Raw genomic sequence first — 13,641 nt, 5'->3', positions numbered from 1 at the left:
GTCTAAATATGGACTTGGCCTGCTGGTCTTTGTTTCTATGTTGGCAAAGATTACCCTGCTAAACCTCTTCTGTTTGCAACACCTTTCTTTCCAGGGCTGACAAGCTGGCACTTTTCAGTAGCATTCAGTTATGTACAGGTGTGAAAAAGGCAAACAGAACAACCTTTCTTGAGGGTTGATCACTCCTGACTTTTCATACCGGTGCTTTATTTCACAGCAAATGGGGTGCGGTAGAGTATTTTTGTCAAAGATGGAAATCACTGAGCTATATAACCCATGTGATAAAACTGCAGCCTCAGGCAAAGATCAATCCAACCTGATTCATGTCTTTTGTTGGAAAGAAAAAAAGACAAGCTGGAGGAGCAACTGTGTCACTCAGGAATGTGTAGAAGACCAATGAAAAAGAACCATGCGCATTAATGCGCTCCTGAAGGGAGGGAAATCCATTTAGAGGGCAAAACCCATTCTAGTGGCAACTCCCACTATGTAAGATATAAATGGAGCAACTGAGAGTCGGGGATTTCTATGCTCTGGTTCCCAGGCTAACCTGCACTACTTACTTCTTGCTGTTCTGCTGTTTCCTTTCTTCCTATCACAATGAGTTACAGCTTTGTGCAGAACACCTCCTCCAGAGGGGGCAGTGGCGTTTCCTCTCGGCTGTCCTCAGGTGGACCACATGTTGCCCACAGAGCTGCAAGTGTCCATGGAGGATATGGAGGCTCAGGCATCTCAGCTTCTTCGGGTAGAATGGTCTCTTCTGGCTTTTCTTCTGGTGGAGGTTTTGCTTCTGGTGGTGGGTTTGGTGGTGGGTATGGTGGTGGGTTTGGAGGTGGATATGGTGGTGGCTTTGGTGGTGGCTTTGGTAGTTGCTCGGGTGGTGCTGATATGCTCCTCACAGGCAATGAAAAGCAAACTATGCAAAACCTGAATGACCGTTTGGCCAATTACCTGGATAAAGTGCGTTCCCTGGAAGAAGCAAACACGGATCTAGAGCGCAAAATCCGTGAATGGTATGAAAAACAAGTTTCTAAGCCAGGTTCCACCGGTGGTCGTGACTACAGCCAGTACTACAAAACAATTGAAGATCTCCGAGACAAGGTATAATATCCTTAGCCAATGACTTTGTGCAATATTTATGCCTAGGTGACCAAAGAGATTATTTTATCCTTCCTTAAAACAGTCTTTGTGGTAGACTTCATACCAAAGTATATTAGTTGGAAAATATTTTATCTGGTGCCAAGATCATCATGTGGATAGAAATTCTTGAGCTGCACCTGAACTTCCTCTGTGACTTCTAGATCACAAGGAACTTGTACTGCAATTGTAGTAGGACAGCATGAGAAAGGTAGGGGACAAAATCAACCAGCAGCTGGGGATTTTTTTATTACGTCCAGCAGGGATCTAACCTTCTAAATCAATGGTAGTATCTTTTAGAGTAGTGTTTCTCAAGACAGGTCTGGAGTGTCCCATAGCCAGTTTTCAGGATATCCACAATGAATATGCATGAGAGAGATTTGTCTACAGCGGAGGTAGTGCATGCAAATCTCTCTCATGCATATTCATTGTGGATATTACTCAAGGCACAACTCGAGAAACACTGTTTTGGAAACTTGCACATACCAGGTCCAAGGCCTTAGATACCGAGATAAATCCAAGAATGTGTGGTTCCAGTGAGGGCTCATGTTGGCAGTGAAAACAATGGTGCTCCGGTATGCAATAGGCAACATGGCAGTGGGGAATATGAAAACTCCATAAAGACACACATGTTGTGCCTCGAAGCTTTCAGTTGCTCACACTGACAGCTCCAGTAGGACACGCAAATGGAGGAAAATGTCTTTCTTTGTAGCTTTTAAGACGTTAACCTTCTTTTCTCTATACTGTACTTACCTGTGGTTGTAGCTAGGGGGATATAGATGGTGCATTACCTATGTCAACGTGAAAGACTGCTATTTCCATCTGCTTGATGGTATGGAAGTGGTTAGGGCATGGTGGAGACAATTCCTGCTGTGTCTGCACAGGGCACTTCATTTTAGCTATACCATCGCTTCATTGAGCCAAATATAAGACAGGGCAGTTTTAAACCGGTACTGATAGGAGCAGGAATGTGTGAAAGCCAATCAAGAACATTTCAGTGCACATAAGGAGGAAAAGCATCAATGCATAGTTCTATGCATTTATAATCTGGTTGAAAGACATCATTAACCCAGTGAACTGAATCCTCTGATGCACCGATTACTCAAAACATTGAATGCAATCTTTTATTCTACTAGCATCCTAGGTGTATTACTAACAGTGAGGTTGTTCTATGGCCTGTAACATTATACTGAGGAGAGACCCAGTCAGGTTATAATCATTTCTCATTTCCTGTTTTGAACAGCGGATTGGATTTGCTTTAGCACTGTATTACCATCCTAAAACCCCCAACAATGCTAACGGCTATTTATGCTTCATTGAACATCCATACAGGATAGATTACAGAAGCCAAACTGAGAGGACACAGGAGGGAGGGGCAGATGCTGAGCTGAAACTTACAACAGAAGGGCGGTAGAAAAACATACACTAGTTAAAAGAGTTGGGTCTCCACATGGGGAAATCATGCATCCAATCCGGTTTTGTTTTGTTTTTCAGTGGAAAACTTCTGAGGATTCAACTTAACTTCCTCAAGTGCCTGAAGTTTAGATTTGCAGTTAGACATGCTGCTTGCTGGGCTTTTTTGTACCACATCAGTATTCAGTAACTGTTACCGGTCAGTGAGATGCATTAATAGGTCTGACTGTACTAAGCAAGGTGTTAAGCCTTCAAATAAAAACTTGGCTTGTCAGTTTAGGAAGTATAAGTGAATGTCAATTACTTCTAGAAGTTACTTAAACCCAGTCCAATCCAGGTACTGGTAGCTGGTTGCATGCCTGGTTATTTTCTGAGAGTACAGAAACCCATAACATTGGCATTATCTAATTTGGTATACCTGAAAATGTGGGGATGCATGCCATTGGGATGAGCCTGAATTTCTGAGATCAAAAGCTAGAGTTTATTTATTGTTAAGTAGATGCCAAGGTTTGAACTCACTTATGAAGTAGATTTGGAAGGCAATAGAGAGATGGTTTAATCTCCTGCTGGAATGCACTAGAGGGAGAAACTTTGCAGACAGAAAGCATTAAATAAGAATAACAACTTTTTTTTGGCGAACTCCAGAGAGTGGAAGGTACTATTAAGGAGGAGAGCTAGTTGCAGAATGTGACACATTTCAGCTGACAAATGAGGAGACATACCTGCTATCTGGTTTGTACTCCGTTTACTGCAGGGATTGCAAATTCCATACCAGTTCCTGCAGGTCAGTGACTATCACATGAGTTCTGGGAATGGGTTATGCTAGCACACTGATGATTAATAAAGAATAAAATAGGAGCCTGGTTAATCTTAGAAATCCCATTGCACACAGATGTCAAGGGTGGACCATCCCAATAAGAGAGATGTACCACACGAAAGGCTAAGAGTGAGATTGAAGGCTAAATGGGATTTTTCAGACCACATGCCTGGGTTATAAATCCAGAAAGATTGTTTTGCAAATGGGAAAAAAATAGCAAAAAAATAAAATTTGCTTTTCTTTGGAGCCTCTGAAAGTATACAGAGTGGAGGTGATAATTGTAAGCTTCGAGTTTATTCAACTTTTAATATACCGCTTAGGGGAAGACCATCAAAGCCTTTTACAAGTTCATATATATCAAAATAGGGAAAAGAAACAGAACTGCAATAATAAATAATAATAATAGAAAGAAAATAGAACAGCAAAAATCCAGAAACCGACACTGCACACATCAGATTGCCACATCTCCATCAGTAGGCCAAGGGCACGTAGGACCCAAAAGCCTGCTGAAACAAATAAGTCTTGAGCCAAAGACTGTGTTAAATATATATCCAAGGGGAGAGAATTCCACAGGGTAGGACCTTGCACACTAACGATTTCTTCCTAACAGTGGAAAAGCGAATTAGGGAGTAGGGAGGAACCTGAAGAAAACCGCTGGACTATAAGGCAATAAAAAACAAGACAAGTAGAAAGGACATCCAGAGAAGAGAACCTTAAATACTAAAATTAATAACTTATAGGACACCCAGTATGAGACAGGGAGCCAGTGTTCAGCCCACATATAGGGAGTAATGCGGTCAAAGAAACAACTTTTCACAGTTTGGGAAATATAAAGGTGAGAAGATAAGGAGCTATCTAAAATTACCCCTAGAACCTGCACATGATCAACCACTGGCAATATACGGGCCACCATTTGTAATGGTTGGACCAAAGAACCAATATTGGAACAATTAAAATAAATGCCAGTAAGGACACAGGAAGTGTGTTCAGATTTCTTGCTACTGGTGGGGGCCACTTGACTTTTCTTCTCTTAGGCTTGCCTCTCATGAAAGCAGTGATCAGGATCAATGTACTGGCACTGAGGTTCTAATGAGTGAGAGAGCCTTCAAATGGGTGTGTCGTACTCCTGATGAGTGAGAGAATGGACTCAGAGAGTGTGAGGGTGAGATTTAAAATGAATCGGAGAAAAGGTTTCTTTACTCAACGTGTAATTAAACTCTAGAATTTGTTGCCAGAGAAAGTAGTAAAAGCAGTTAGCTTAGCGGGGTTTAAAAATGGGTTGGATGGCATCCTAAAAGAAAAGTCCATAGACCATTATTAAAATGTACTTGGGGAAAATCCACTGCTTATTTCTAGGATAAGCAGCATAAAATGTCTTGTACTGTTTTGGGATCTTGCCAGGTACTTCTGACCTGGATTGGCCACTGTTGAAAACAGGATGCTGGGCTTGATGGACATTCGGTTTGTCTCAGTATAGCAATACTTATGTACTTAAGAATATGACATACTCCTGATGAGTGAGAGAATGGACAGAGAATGTGAGAGTGAGAGAGCCTTCATATGAACATGACACACTCCTAGTGAGTGAGACGTGAGGTCTCTGCCTCTGTAACTTGGCCATGCATTGAATTCTTCTGATACCCGTTCGAGGCATCGAAGGTACCACACAGCAGTGAGGACTCCTCAATTATGTGTGATGGCAGTACTATACAACTGCTGCATGTATGAAAAGTCATCTGAAACAGTTCAGCAAAATAATTATTTGTTGCTGGTCTTATTTTTCAGATTCTTGCTTCAACGATTGACAATGCCAAGATTGTTCTGGAGGTTGATAATGCCAGGCTGGCCGCTGATGATTTCAGGATGAAGTAAGCTGACTGCTCTTTAGTGAACCCCATGCAAGTTGTGCATGATCATTGATATCTTTAACAAATGAGCACTGCTGATTAGAGCAGACAGAAATCAGAGTTCTGAATTGCCATCGGAGAGCCTAAGCTCTGGGTAATGCTAGTTTGAATGTGGTCTGCCTTTCATATATTCAACGACTGCAAAACGATTTTTTAAATTCAGCACATTGATGCAATAGAAATCAGAAAGTCTTGTGAGAGATGAAAATAGGATATATAAAGTCAGACTCGGTATGTTAGGGGTGGTGCTGTCATTTAGTAACAACTAAATGACCATGGGCCAAGAAGACAAAGAAGGATCAAAAGGGGGGAAGGTTACTGTTCTTCAGCCGACCTGATGCCGCTGTTCTTATTGTAGGTATGAGAATGAGCTGGCCCTGCGCCAGAGTGTGGAGGCTGACATTAATGGTCTGCGCAGGGTCCTGGATGAGCTGACCCTGAATAGAGCCGATATGGAGATGCAGATTGAAAGCTTGAAGGAAGAGCTGGCTTACCTGAAGAAGAACCATGAGGAGGTAGGATGTCTGTGTGCGCAATGGGACAACTGGCGTTAAAACTAATTGGCCAACCCACAGCTCTAAATCAGACCCTGAGATCAGGTTCAAGCTATGCTGAAAACAGACTAACAAAGCATATGCAGCAAGTCCGACAAATGAGAGACAGTCTTTCATATCATGCCCATTTAACACATGGCTGACTTGGCTTTTCTCATTAATGGATGCCTTGCTGACGCCATTAACCTGGTGCACGTTTTTCTGTGTGTATTCTCTTCCCTTCAGTTTGACAAAAAGATACATAGACTTCCCATTACCCCTTTGGCCCATTTGCATCTGACTTTGTGGTGCAAGTTCTTTTGTGGGGGTGAGAACCAGGCTATCCAAAGACAGGACATTGCTGAGCAGCTTAGTACAATTCACGATCCAGCTGCACCTCACAACAAAGGTCTTTTTGAAGACCATTGCAATTCAATGTTCTTACTTCTGGACTCTCATTTTTTAAGACTCCATCTGGCCGAAACACAACGTTGTGTCGAGTCAGTTTGTTTTTCAATAAACTTTGCTTCATTTCACCACTTCAGTGGTCCTGTCTTTGGATAGCCTGGTTCTCACCCCCACTTCGCTTTCTGTTTGAGTTTCTCCGTGGGACGTTTTGAGTTCTCCGTGTACGTGGATTCTCTTTGGCAAGTTCTTTTGTGTCATTTTGCTAAAGACAGCTTATGATGTGGCTGTACTGGAAATTTGCCACTATTATGGAAGCCTAAATAGAGGGATTTTTTGACCCAGCAATTTCCTTTTTCTTCTTCTGGGCTTCTGGCTCAGTTCAAATCAGCGTTGGGATGTTGCACCATAAGCTGACACTAGCAGCGATCTGGATATTAACCCCCCCCCCCCCCCGCCCCTTCAATCCATATTCCTCCTACCTCACTAAACCTAGTTATTGGAACAACAGGCATCAGCTGAAAGTCACATATCAGGGCACTACCTCTCAATGATGGGCCCTAAACCCTGCCAGTACCACTATTGCTATAACTCCGCCTCCTCAAAGGCTGTGAATGCTGATTCTACAACATCCCTAGCCCCGGCCAACCTGGAAAGCAAAAGATCAGAATCAAAGCCAGGCAGCCGGTGCACCAGTGCACGGCCACTGAGCCACCAGGCCCAGATTTACTGCCGGTGTTCATAGTTCAAGCTCATTGGCCCATGAAGAGATGATTTAGTTTATTCTGTTTGCTTTGGGAACACTTCACCCTATACTTGTGTCCAAAAGATTTTAAGGGGCCCTTTTACTAAGACACGTAGGAGCCTACACGTGCCCAACGTGCGTCGATTCGGAGTTACCACCCAGCGACCACATGGTAGCCGGGACTCTAAGTGCTGAAAAATCAGTAATTTCAGTTTTTATGCACGTCTGCTACGCGCACCAGAAAATATATTTTATTTTCTGGTGCGTGCCGATAATCGGGCGGTAACTCCGACTTGACGAGTGTAGGCAATTACTGCACGATTAACACGAGAGACCTTACCACTAAGTCAATGGCTGGTGGTAAGGTCTCAGACCCAAAATGGATGCGCACCAATTTTTATTTTGCCGCGCACGTCCATTCTTGGCTAAAATGTTAAAAAAGGCTTTTTTTTTTTACAGGTGCGCTAAAAAATGGATCTGCGTGCGTCCATAACACGTGCCTGCAGTACCGCAGCCCATTTTTCAGCACACCTTTGTAAATGGACCCCTATGTTAGCTGGTCACCCAGTGTCCATTTCTTTTCAGTCATCTCATTTGTGTAAGTCTCAATGTAGAGGATAGAAAGTAGAATATGGGCACATTGCTAACGGTTTGATTCATCGAGACCCTGTCCCATAAACTGAGGATGTGAGAAGAGCTGCAGGAGAGCTCTCCCGCGGCCTTTTGAAATCAGCAGGAGGTGCCAGGAAGAAAATAGGCAAAGCCTTTGTGACATCGGTAGATGAGTCAACAGGATTCACAGGCCTGGAGTTCATTAAGATGTTTCTTTCCATATATTCCTTATAGGAAATGGGTGAACTGGGCAACCAGATGACAGGCCAGATCAGTGTGGAGATGGATGCTGCTCCCGGTGTTGATCTGACTAAAATCCTGAATGACATGAGAGAACAGTACGAGCGCTTGACTGAAAAGAACCGTAAGGAGGCCGAAACTTGGTTCTTCTCCCAGGTAAGGACACAACTGTGAACGTTCAGTAGACCTCAGGCCTGTTTCTGAGTCACAATTAACTTGGTCAAGCATTAAACACCATTTCCTTCTCTACTGTTTAGAGCGAGCAACTTCAGAAGGAAGTCAGTACCAATGTCGAGCAAGTGCAGACGAGCAAGACAGAAATCACTGACTTGAGGCGCACTCTGCAGGGCTTGGAAATCGAGCTGCAGTCTCAGCTAAGCATGGTACATTCTGTCACACTCAAATTCTGTAGCCTGAGACAGAGGCTTTTACAGTGCATTCTTGCTATCCGCGTGCGCCGTATTCATGGATTCGTTTATTCACACAAAATAAAGTGTAACCCATTTTCGCTAATTTGCTGGTATTTTCGCTTATTCACGGCCACGTACAGTGTAGTGCACGTGCAAATGAAAGTGTGTTCCCACAAGACTGGATATACTGTAATTTTACAAAAAGTTAAAGTGTATAAAATACATTTATAAAATGCACAATATGATAAGTAAACTGTTCTTTACAAGAAAGGTACATGAAATGACAAGTTTATGGTGTTAGGTAGCAAATGTGCACAGTGAACAAGGTTGCACAGGAACCTAACCTCCTTTTTCCTATAAGATCAATGGGTCTGTAGTTGCGTTTTCAGTTTTCATGGGGTTTTCTAGGAACCTAATCCCAGTAAACACTGAGAAAGCACTGTAATACCAATACTATAAGAAACCCTGCAGAAATAGTAATGTGCTTTTCTTAAAAATCACCTAACCCAAAGTAAAGCTTACGTGCATTGTTTTCCTTCCATATTAGAAAGCGGGCTTGGAGGCCACATTATCGGATATAGAATGCCGCTACGCTAACCAGCTCGTTCAGATGCAGTCTGTCATTTCAAGTGTGGAGGCGCAGCTGGCAGACCTGCGATCTGACATGGAGCGCCAGAACCATGAGTATAAGATGCTGATGGACATAAAGACGCGCCTGGAGATGGAGATCGCCACTTATCGCCAACTGCTGGAGGGACATGATGCTCAGTAAGTACTGAACTAATGCCTTCTGACATGCGCCGCGCTGCACAGACCAGAAAATAATGCAGAATTCTGCAGGTGTCTTAGCTTTGCTTGTTTTTTTTTTTTTTTAAACCCTGGGGAATTCTGGGCAAACAATACAAACTTGTGAGGCACAATATTTGAAAATTCAGTACACTTTATTAGAAATATTGTTGAGCAGAATTTTACCAGCATAAGAGTTGACTCCTTTCCCTCGCATGAAATTCTGACGCCTCCCCATGTCCTCCTATGTCCTCCACCTACCGCAGCTGTTTCCCTCCTTCTCTGGTTGTCGTTTAGCTTATATTCCTTCCCCTCCCCTGGTAAGGTTAGCCCCCTTCTCCAGAATTAATCCTCCCATTTTTTTCTCCTGCCCCTTCCTGTTCTTTCCCTCTAGCAGCTCACTCCTCCCCCCCCCCCCCCCCCCCGTCTCTCTCCCTAATTTTCAGCAAGACCCCAGTTCTATCCATCCCCAAGGTCTTCCCCTCCCCAAGGCACAAACACTCACCTAAACTTTCTCTTCCTCAGTCTCCTGCAACACACACATTCCATTCAGCTTTCTACAGCCCCCTCCCCAGATGTACACACCCTATCCAACCTTGTGTCCTCCCTTCCCAAGATGGAATGCAACACATCCAACTTTCTCCAGCAATCCCCCTCCTCCCATGATATAACAAGAGGATGTGGTACATGGCTGCACATCAGGCTGAATCCTTCTCCTTTGCCACCAGGCCCTGACCTGTTCCTTTGAGTCTCATGAGCCTCTATAGAGTTGAACAGTCAGGGCCAAGACAGCAGAGGAGGAGGAGGAGGATGTGGCCTGATGTGCAGCTATGGGCCTTCTCCTCTTGAACACTGCAAGGAGGGAAGGAAGGAGGTTAAGACACTAAGCCATTCCTGCTGCCTGTACAGAATACTGCACAAAATTTGCATTGTGTAGCTGTGCAGAATTCCACTAAGAGTTGTTAAGATATTGAAAGAGTGATGGCAGATATTTCTCTCTCTCCAGATACTTTCTGTAATTATATCAATTGTAATAGTAGGTGGCAGAAAGGGAATTACTGCTTGGATTCAATGGTTGATCAATTTGGAATGTCTTAAAACGATGTTTTGTCTTACAGAATCACAGTGGGAGGTAGCGGAGGTATAGGAGGTAAGATCTTTAATTTAGCCCTAATTGAATTCCTAGTGACCATAGTATATAATAGAAAGAAACTCACAAGTGCATCCTGTCTGCCAGTTATCCCTGTCTACACTGCTAAGAATACATTCCAGCTGCCAGCCATAGAGATACGCACATAACGTATGTGTCTTGCATTCTATAAGTTACACATGTAAGGGTGAGTCCTGCCCATGCTGTGTCCAGACTCCACCTCTTCAATGTTGCGTTCGGCACCTAACTCTTACCGTTCAGTAATCCAGACTGCCCCAATTTGACTGCCCCTTTCGGACTGACTGTTCACTTGTCTTTTAGTTTGTAAGCTCCTTGAGCAGGGACTGTCCCTCTATGTTAAATTGTACAGCGCTGCGTAACCCTAGTAGCGCTTTAGAAATGTTAAGTAGTAGTAGTAGTATCTGTAAAATGTGCACTATATAAGATATGTGCATATTTATAGAATTGCACATAGATGGATTTTTCATGTATCTACATATATGCATATATATGCCAGTATATATTTATAGAACTTTATAGAACTGCCTCCATAGATAGGGTTACCATATTTGCCCAAAGAAAAAAAGAGGACACACACCCTACCCCCTGTCACACCCCGCCCCCTGTCACTTTGACCCCCCAAAAAAGCCAGATTCCTTCTCTCTCTCCCTAATTTTCCAGCCTCCCTCCACCCACATGACTCCATTCACTACCTCTGCCCTGGTGGTCTACAGGCCTCTTCGGGGCAGGAAAGAGCCCCTTCTTTCCTGCCCGGCATGGCTGTAGACCTGTCTTGATCCTAGCGCCGTTTCAAAATGCCGAGAGTTCAAGCGGTGACCTTGCAAGACTTCTGCGGAAGTCTTGCGAGGCCGCCGCTTGAACTCTCGGCAGGTCTGCAGCCACATCGGACCACCAGATCACCAGGGCACTACAATAAGGTAAAGGAGGGGAGGGGAGGATAGGACACCCTGAGGCCCACCTGCCCATCCGCCCGCCAGGTTGCCCATTCGTTCGCAAATCCGGATAAACGGGCAGGCTGGCAAAACCCACCCGGATGCCCGTCAGTATCCTCAAGAAGAGGACATATCCAGGTAAAACCGGACGTTTGGTAACCCTATTCATAGGGGTCACTTTATAAAGTCATTTCTGCATATGTGTGGCCACATCCACATGTAAACGGCCTGCTCTAAATACTGATTGGTGTAAAAGTACATGCTTTTAGCATGATGCTGTGTATTTTGTTGGTAGGCTTGTAATATAAATATGACTTCTGGCATGCCAAAATGTCACACGACCTTCAGGCAGGGAGTTATGGATAAAACACCTTTATTGTAGCACAAACAATGGAGACCCATAGTTGGTGCTACAATAAAGGTGTTTTATCCGTAACTCCCTGCCTGAAGGTCGTGAGTCATTCTCTACTTCTCTGGTGTCTTCCTTGGACCGTTGTAGGGGAATTTCCTGTTTCTCTCTTTAGATGCCAAAATGTCATACAGACCAGTATTTGTAAGTTGACTGCCTGGGGGCGCAGAATACATTTGCCAAAATGAGAGATCTGGTAACAACAATGTGATTGGCTTTCAGGCCTAACCATTATCTGTCCTTTTTGTCATTCCCAGGGTCTGGCAGCACTAGCACTACCACCAAAATCACCACCACGAAGGAGGAAAGGAGATACTGAGCAGACTCACAGTGTGATCCACCTTCCTTTCTACTCTGGCCTGAGAAAAATCAGACGTTAAAGGGGAACCCAATGAAGACAGAAATTAGAACAAAATTCAGCAGTATGGGGACAGTGTACTGAAGGGTTTATTCCATTTTGTGCTTTTGGGACTCAACGGGGCTCATTTTCAAAGCAGACTTACAAAGTTCCATAGGTTACTACGTAACTTTGTAAGTCTAAGTGCTTTGAATATACGCCTCTATATATTATGGGGTTCCATCACAAATGAACAGTTGAGTGTAACCTACTGTCTTAGCATTCAATGCCATCACCATTGAGGTTTATGTACATGATTTCATTGAAACAGACATCATGATATTGCTTGTATACCATGACATATCTATATATAGAATGTGAGTAATGGTGTCTATCTGTTGCTGGACTGTGCAAACTTACCACTGCCCTGATATTCTACTGAGACAGGAGACTACAGAGAAATGTTTGGCAAGGGGAGTTGCCGGGGAAGGAGGCCCTGTAATATGTGAGCTGCAGGGCACAGATATCTGTTTGGGGCCCAGTAGGAAGAAGGCCCTGACTTTATCAGTACAGGCCACAGAATGGGAGTGGGGGAGGGGGAGGGAACAGAGGGACCGCTGTGGACATGGAGGGAGGAGGCTGAGCAGTTTACTGGTGATACAGGATGAGAGAGGATGACTGCTGAGGATGGAGAAGGTCCAGAGAGAACGATTGCTGGGGACAGAGAGGGAATGGAGAAAGGACTGCCGGCTGTGGGTTGGGACTGAGGTGGGGAGTGGAGGCCAAATGTTTGGGACAGAGGAGATGTAGCAGAGACAGGGGGAGGGAACAGACTCTTCTGGTGAATTCCGCTGGGTGTCAGCAGGAATATGCATAGGTAGATATTGGTATATAGCATAACCATGAGTTCTCAATGTATTCATGAAAAGAGTCAACACAAATGAGAAACCTCAAACTAGATGAGATATCTGGCAGGCTCTTGGCAGGTTAAAGATGTTGGTGTCAGTGTCTTATGACTCTAGTGGTTTAGTTCTGTCACACAGAGTGCGCACAGTATAGATTGTGGAAAATCACTGAGGGACTAACGCGCCAAAGTGTTTCTCCCCTTTTGACCTAAACAATTTGCAAAGTTGCCAGAGTACAAGAAAGAAGGGTCTACTGGTTTATCATTTTTCTGTTTGCTTCCTATCATTTATGGGCTTTGGTTTCTGACAGCATCTAATGCAATAGAAACATAACATTTGGATTATTACAGATTTTACCTAATAAAAATTACCTTCTGACTTTCTGCAAAGTTAAATTTTGTTTCCTGCCTTGTTATTTACCAAGAGAGCAGAACAGAGGGAAACAGCAACACAGACAAAAAGTTGCAGAGAACAGAGTGCAGTAGGCCACAAATGGGACAAAGAAGTTGGAGACAATGTTAGCTTTGTGATTTTTATCTCTTTGAAACACTTTTGCCATTGAACAGTACAGGAAGCATTTTCCCCCGGACTCTTTATAGCGCAACTTAAGTTGTGCATGCAAATCCAGTTGTATTCTGGATTTGCGTGCACAACTTAATTAGTTAACAAGCCAATCAACACCAATACTTGCCACTTAACAAGCAATTGACACTAATTGGAATTAATTAGAATTTACACGCAGAACTGTCTAAGCATATTCTATAATGTATTGCACATAAATTCTAAGTCACATAGTGGAAAAGGGGGCGAGACCATGGGTGTGGAATGGGCGGGTTGCAGGCATTTCTCAAATCTATGCGCATTGTTATAGGATACACCTGGTCT

The 13,641-nt window shown here is 43.7% G+C and overlaps 1 protein-coding gene across 1 annotated transcript; it reads left to right on the top strand.

Moving 5' to 3' along the window:
- Window positions 1–518: 518 nt before the first annotated feature.
- On the top strand, window positions 519–13,151 carry LOC115481450 (keratin, type I cytoskeletal 19-like). The gene is made up of 8 exons (XM_030220584.1): window positions 519–1,098; window positions 5,150–5,232; window positions 5,630–5,786; window positions 7,801–7,962; window positions 8,064–8,189; window positions 8,764–8,984; window positions 10,121–10,152; window positions 11,772–13,151. Exons 1-8 carry the CDS (start codon window positions 598–600, stop codon window positions 11,831–11,833), a joined length of 1,344 nt encoding a protein of 447 aa, XP_030076444.1. The 5' UTR covers window positions 519–597; the 3' UTR covers window positions 11,834–13,151.
- The last annotated feature ends 490 nt before the right edge of the window (window positions 13,152–13,641 follow it).

The sequence above is a fragment of the Microcaecilia unicolor genome, chromosome 12 (genome assembly GCF_901765095.1).
Source record: "Microcaecilia unicolor chromosome 12, aMicUni1.1, whole genome shotgun sequence".
In the NCBI taxonomy this organism is placed as follows: domain Eukaryota; kingdom Metazoa; phylum Chordata; class Amphibia; order Gymnophiona; family Siphonopidae; genus Microcaecilia; species Microcaecilia unicolor.
This window is presented reverse-complemented; position numbering and strand designations above follow the sequence as displayed.